Here is a 6,151-nt window from a genome sequence, read left to right as displayed (position 1 = left end):
ATTTCCTTTGGCAGGGGCATTGATCCCAACCATGTCCTCTGACAGTGAGGATGAGTCATCAGAGGCCAGCACTGTGTTCAGCATGTTCGAGGAGAAGGCCTTCACCAGGCAGTACACCGTCCTGAAGACCTTGAGCCAGCACAGCACTACTGAAGTTAGGCTGTGCTTCCATCGCCTTACAGGGGCCACAGTTGCTGTCAAAGCTCTGGCAAAGCGCAAGAGGTGGTGGGAGCCAACGGTGTCAGAAGTCGAAATCATGAAGCTGCTCAGCCACCCTAATATTGTTTCCCTCTTGCAAGTAATAGAAACAGAACAGAACATCTATCTAGTTATGGAAGTGGTCCAGGGGAAACAGCTACTTAATCGAGTCCAGGAGGGTGGATGCCTGAAGGAAGATGAAGCAAGAAGCATATTTGTTCAGTTGCTCAGTGCCATAGGCTACTGTCATGGTGAAGGCGTTGTTCACAGAGACCTAAAGCCTGACAATGTCATAATTGATGAACATGGAAATGTCAAAATTATTGACTTTGGGCTAGGTGCCAGATTCATGCCTGGGCAAAAACTGGAAAGGCTGTGTGGAGCCTTCCAGTTCATTCCTCCGGAGATATTCCTAGGGATCCCTTATGATGGCCCAAAAGTAGACATATGGGCCTTAGGGGTTCTTTTGTACTATATGGTGACAGGATTTGTTCCGTTTGTAGGGTCCACCTTGTCAGAAATTAGGAAGAAAGTTCTACAAGGGAGGTATGAAATTCCTTATCATCTCTCTAAAGACTTAAGGAGCATGATAGGCCTGTTATTGGCAACAACTGCAAGGCAGAGGCCAACTGCACAAGACCTCCTAAATCATCCATGGCTTCAGCAAGGGGAAAAGACTGTCACATTTCATTCCAACAGAGACACCGGCTTTCCAGACCCTGACATAATGCAAGCCATGAAAAATATTGGGTTTCATGTGCAAGACATTAGAGAATCATTAAAACACAGAAAGTTTGATGAAACTATGGCTACGTATTACTTACTGAGAGTTGAGGCATGCCAGGATGATGACAGTTATGTTCCAACAAAGTTGATGAATCCAGGGAGGTCACCTTTCCCTTCAAGAGACTCTGGCACTTTTTCCCTGCCTCTCAGGAGAAGGGCCAGTGAACCTTGCCTTAAAGTATTAGTCTCATTTCCTGAACAACATCATCTAAGACAAATTGGGGGAACAGATGCCCCTGTTCCACCCAAGAAGACACCCACTATGGGCAGAGGTCGTGCCATGACCGCCCCTTGTATTTGCCTTCTGAGAAACACTATGATGGATTTAGAAGACAGCAGCTTTTGCACTAGCTCCCAGGCAGAAAAGGCCTCAAGTGACCCAGAAAAACGTGAGACTTCGACTTCACCCCCTCTGAATCCTAGGGGCTGGAGGAAATGGAAGAAGAGAATTGGAGCATGCTTCCAGACGTTGTGTTGCTGCGTGTTGCCTCCCAAAAGACGTCCGAGGACTGTGCATCCCCAAAAGTGAGAGGATACCAGAAGATGACAGGAAGCGCAAGGCATGGCTCAGGTACCTTTTTATATTTGCTTTATCTATGGTTTAATAATGTTTTGCATAGAGTCAGTTCATGACTAAGTTCTTGAAGTACAGTTAGTTATATCTAGATAGTGTGGGATGTGGGTGCTCATACAATTAAACACGAGTATAATACCTTCTCACTCCAAGAGTGTAGAACCAGAACACAATCAAATCAAGTCAAATCAAAACAAAAATCCATCAGCGTAAATCAGTTCCTGTGGCTCAGCTCAGTGCCCCAACCACAGGACTCAGGAACTCATCCGGACTGCACAGGGTCTTGGGTTTCTTTTGTCTACAAGTCACACATCTTGTCATGTCAGGTGGAATCTTTCCACACCTATCATTGATATGGGTGGTCATCACACAGTCTTGGCACCTCCAGTGTGCTCAGGTACGCACTGTATGGAAGCTACATCTTCAACAACGGAATCTCATGGCCTCTCACAGCACCAAGCTGTGACTGGTCTCTTACATCCCCTTTGACCCTTCAGCTTTCAGGCAGCCCAAACCAGGATCACCTGGGAAATTTTTACACATTATCCAGGTTGGCCTCCAGCATGAGAAGCAGCCTTTGCCACCACTAAACCAGAGCTTCTCTTGAGATAGACCAAGAATTTGCTTTTGAGATTTTTAGTCCTGAGACGCCTCTGTCTTCTTAATCATGGTCAATGTCTCAGCCAAAGCTGAGTTGTATCAATTGTCCTGGTTCATCAAAGTTTCCCTTTAACATTCTGCTCTCTTGTAAAACAAAGCTGATTCTTTCCCCTCTCTCTCCCTACTGATCAGTACTCAGAGATTACCAAAACAAATACAGTGCAAACTACAGTGGTGATACTATGGAAAGATCCTGGGTATTCCAATTCAGTCACAAACTTGGCCACAGACAATCTGATGAAGGATTTTATTTTTCAGCAGTTTCCCTGTTCCAGATAATCATAGCTCATTTCATTCTAACAAAAATCTAACCAGCACACCTCTGAAGTGTAGTTCCCCCTAAATTTCTGAACCAAGCACATTTGCTTACAAGACTCTGTGTTTGAGGTTGAGCTGGTCCTTTAATACCTAGAACAGGGAGGAAATAAAAACAAAACAACCCGAACCCTGTGCCATCTTGGGAGCAAACTTGGCAGAGGGTCCCAAGGTCCCCAGAGGACTCTCTACACTGCAGTCGCCCTAGCACACTCAGGATCTTGAGATCACTGATGAGCAGAATGAAACATCTGTTCCAAAACACAGGAACAGGGAAAAAGGAAACCCACTGGACCGGTGGCTGGGGTTCAATTCAGGTTGGCACCAGTCCCGCGCCATCTAGGGTGTGAACTCGGCGGGACCAAGCACACCCAGGATCTTGGGATCACTGAGACCACTCTATGCAGGAGAGTACGTGGGCCATAGAAGCAACAGAGCTGCTTGGACAGGGTCCCTTCGGGCCTTCATCCTCAGCCAGGAGGCAGAGCTGAGACCCTGCCAGAGGAGAGTCGGCCTCCAGGGAGAGCTCTGACCTCCGGACTCATGAGGTGGATCTGAGCTCCAGACTTCTGAGCACCTTCCCTGCAAGAGGAGAGCTTGCCTGCAGAGAGTGCTCTGACCACTGGGACTCAGGAGACAGTTGGACTCGCAGGAGGGCTGACAGAGGCTAACAGAATCACAGGAGGAACAAGCTACAGCCAGAGACAGAGATTACCAGATGGCAAAAGGCAACTGTAAGAATCTTACAGAAACCAGCACTCAGCGTCATCAGAACCCAGTACACCCACCACCACAAGTCCTGGATACCCCAACACACACAAAAAGCAAGATTCAGATTTTTAAAAAATCTCATGATGCTGGTAGTGGATTTTAAGAAGGGCATTAATAAGTCACTTAAAGAAATACAGGAGAATACTGCTAAACATGTAGAAGTCCTTAAAGAGGAAACACAAAACTCCCTTAAAGAATTACAGGAAAACACAACCAAACAGGTGATGGAATTGAACAAAACCATCCAAGATCGAAAAATGGAAGTAGAAACAATAAAGCAAACCCAAAGGGAGACAACTCTGGAGATAGAAACCCTAGGGAAGAAATCAGGAGCCATAGATGTGAGCAACAGCAACAGAATCCAAGAGATAGAAGAGAGAATCTCAGGTACAGAAGATTCCATAGAGAACATGGGCACAAAAATCAAAGAAAATGCAAAATGTAAAAAGATCCTAACTCAAAATATCCAGGAAATCCAGGACACAATGCGAAGACCAAACCTATGGATAATAGGAGTAGATAAGAATGAAGATTTTAAAGGGCCAGTAAATATCTTCAAAATTATAGAAGAAAACTTCCCAAACTTAAAGAGATGCCCATGAACATACAAGAAGCCTACAGAACTCCAAATAGACTGAACCAGAAAAGAAATTCCTCCCAACACATAATAAAGACTGAATATTAAAACCAGTCAGGGGAAAGGGTCAAGCAACATATAAAGGCAGACCTATTAGAATTACACCAGACTTCTCACCAGAGACTATGAATGCCAGAAGATCCTGGACAGATGTTATGCAGACCCTAAGAGAACACAAATGCCAGCCCAGGCTACTATAACCAGCAAAACTCTCAATTACCATAGATGTAGAAACCAAAGTATTCAATGACAAAACCAAATTCACACAATATCTTTCCATGAATCCAGCCCTTCAAAGGATAATAAAGGGAAAACTCCAACACGAGGATGAAAATTACACCCTAGAAAAAGCAAGAAAGTAATCCTTCAACAAACCTAAAAGAAGACAGCCACAAGAACAGAATCCCAACTCTAACAACAACAACAAACAAACAAACAAACTCAGGAAGCAACAATTACCTTTCCCTAATATCTCAATATCAATGGACTCAATTCCCCAATAAAAAGACATAGACTAACAGACTGGCTACACAAACAGAACCCAACCTTTTGCTGCATTGAAGAAACCCACCTCAGGGACAAAGACAGACACTACCCCAGAGTATCAGAGTAAATGGCTGGAAAACAATTTTCCAAGCAAACAGTACAAAGAAACAAGCTGGAGTAGCCTTTCTAATATCAAATAAAATAGAATTCCAACCAAAAGTTATCAAAAAAGACAAAGAGGGGCACTTCACATTCATCAAAGGTAAAATCTTTCAAGATGAACTCTCAATTCTAAATATCTATGCTCCAAATGCAAGGGCATCCACATTNATTAAGGAAACTTTAGTAAAGCTCAAAGCACACATTGCACCTCACATAATAATAGTGGGAGACTTCAACACCCCACTCTCATCATTGGACAGACCCTGGAAACAGAAACTAGAGAGACACATTGAAACTTACAAGTTATGAAACAATGGATTTAACAGATATCTTCAGACATTTTATCCTAAAACAAAAGGATATACCTTCTTCTCAGAACCTCATGGTACCTTCTCCAAAATTGACCATAAAAATTGATGGAATTGAACAAAACCTGTATGTGTTGAGGCCTCTTTTATGACCATAAAATTGGTCATAAAACGGGCCTCAACAGATATAAAAATATTGAAATTATCCCATGCAACCTATCAGATCACCACAGACTAAGGCTGATCTTCAATAACAACATAAATAATAGAAAGCCAACATTTACATGGAAACAGAACAACACTCAATGATAACTTGGTCAAGGAAGAAATAAAGAGATTAACGACTTTTTAGAGTTTAATGAAATGAAGCCACATCATACCCAAAATGAAGGGACACAATGAAAGCATTCCTAAGAGGAAAATTCATAGCTCTGAGTACCTCCAAAAAGAAACTAGAGAGAGTATACACTAGCAGCCTGACAGCACACCTAAAAGCTCTAGAACAAAAGGAAGCAAATTCACCTAAGAGGAGTAGAAGGCTGAAAACTTGGGGCTGAAACCAACCAAGTGAACACAAAAAGAACTATACAAAGGATCAACCAAACCAGGAGCTGGTTCTTTGAGAAAATCAACAAGATAGATAAACCCTTAGCCAGATTCACTAGAGGACACAGGGACAGTATCCTAGTTAACAAAATCAGAAATGAAGGAGACATAACAACAGAACCTGAGGAAATCCAAAACATCATCAGATCCTGCTAAAAAGGCTATACTCAACAAAACTAGAAAGCCTAGAAGAAATGGACAATTTCCTAGACAGATACCAGGTACCAAAGTTAAATCAGAATCGGATTAACTATCTAAACAGTCCCTTTTTCCCTGAAGAAATAGAAGCAGTCATTAATAGTCTTCCCAATCCAAAAAAGCCCAGGACCAGATGGGTTTAGTGCAGAGTTCTAGCAGACCTTCAAAGAAGACCTAATTCTAATTCTCCTCAAACTATTCCACAAAATAGAAACAGAAAGTACTCTACCCAATTGATTCTCTGTAACCACAATTACTCTGATACCTAAACCACACAAAGACCCAACAAAGAAAGAACCAGACCAATTTCCCTTATGAATATCAATGCAAAATACTCAATAAAATCCTTGCAAACCGAATCCAAGAACACATCAAAAGGATCATCCATCATGATCAAGTAGGCTTCATCCCAGGGATGCAGGGATGGTTCAATATACGGAAATCCATCAA

The 6,151-nt window shown here is 42.7% G+C and overlaps 1 protein-coding gene across 1 annotated transcript in view; it reads left to right on the top strand.

Moving 5' to 3' along the window:
- Nucleotides 1-6,151, top strand: part of LOC110338554 (sperm motility kinase Z-like) — an 8,228-nt gene continuing 2,077 nt past the window's right edge. Inside the window, exon 1 of the mRNA XM_021221885.1 lies at nt 1-1,555. Within this exon, the coding sequence (XP_021077544.1) occupies nt 32-1,513 (1,482 nt within the window). The 5' untranslated portion in view covers nt 1-31 and the 3' untranslated portion in view covers nt 1,514-1,555. The remainder of the gene's footprint in view (nt 1,556-6,151) is intronic.

Source organism: Mus pahari, chromosome 21 (assembly GCF_900095145.1).
Source record: "Mus pahari chromosome 21, PAHARI_EIJ_v1.1, whole genome shotgun sequence".
Taxonomy (NCBI): domain Eukaryota; kingdom Metazoa; phylum Chordata; class Mammalia; order Rodentia; family Muridae; genus Mus; species Mus pahari.
This window is presented reverse-complemented; position numbering and strand designations above follow the sequence as displayed.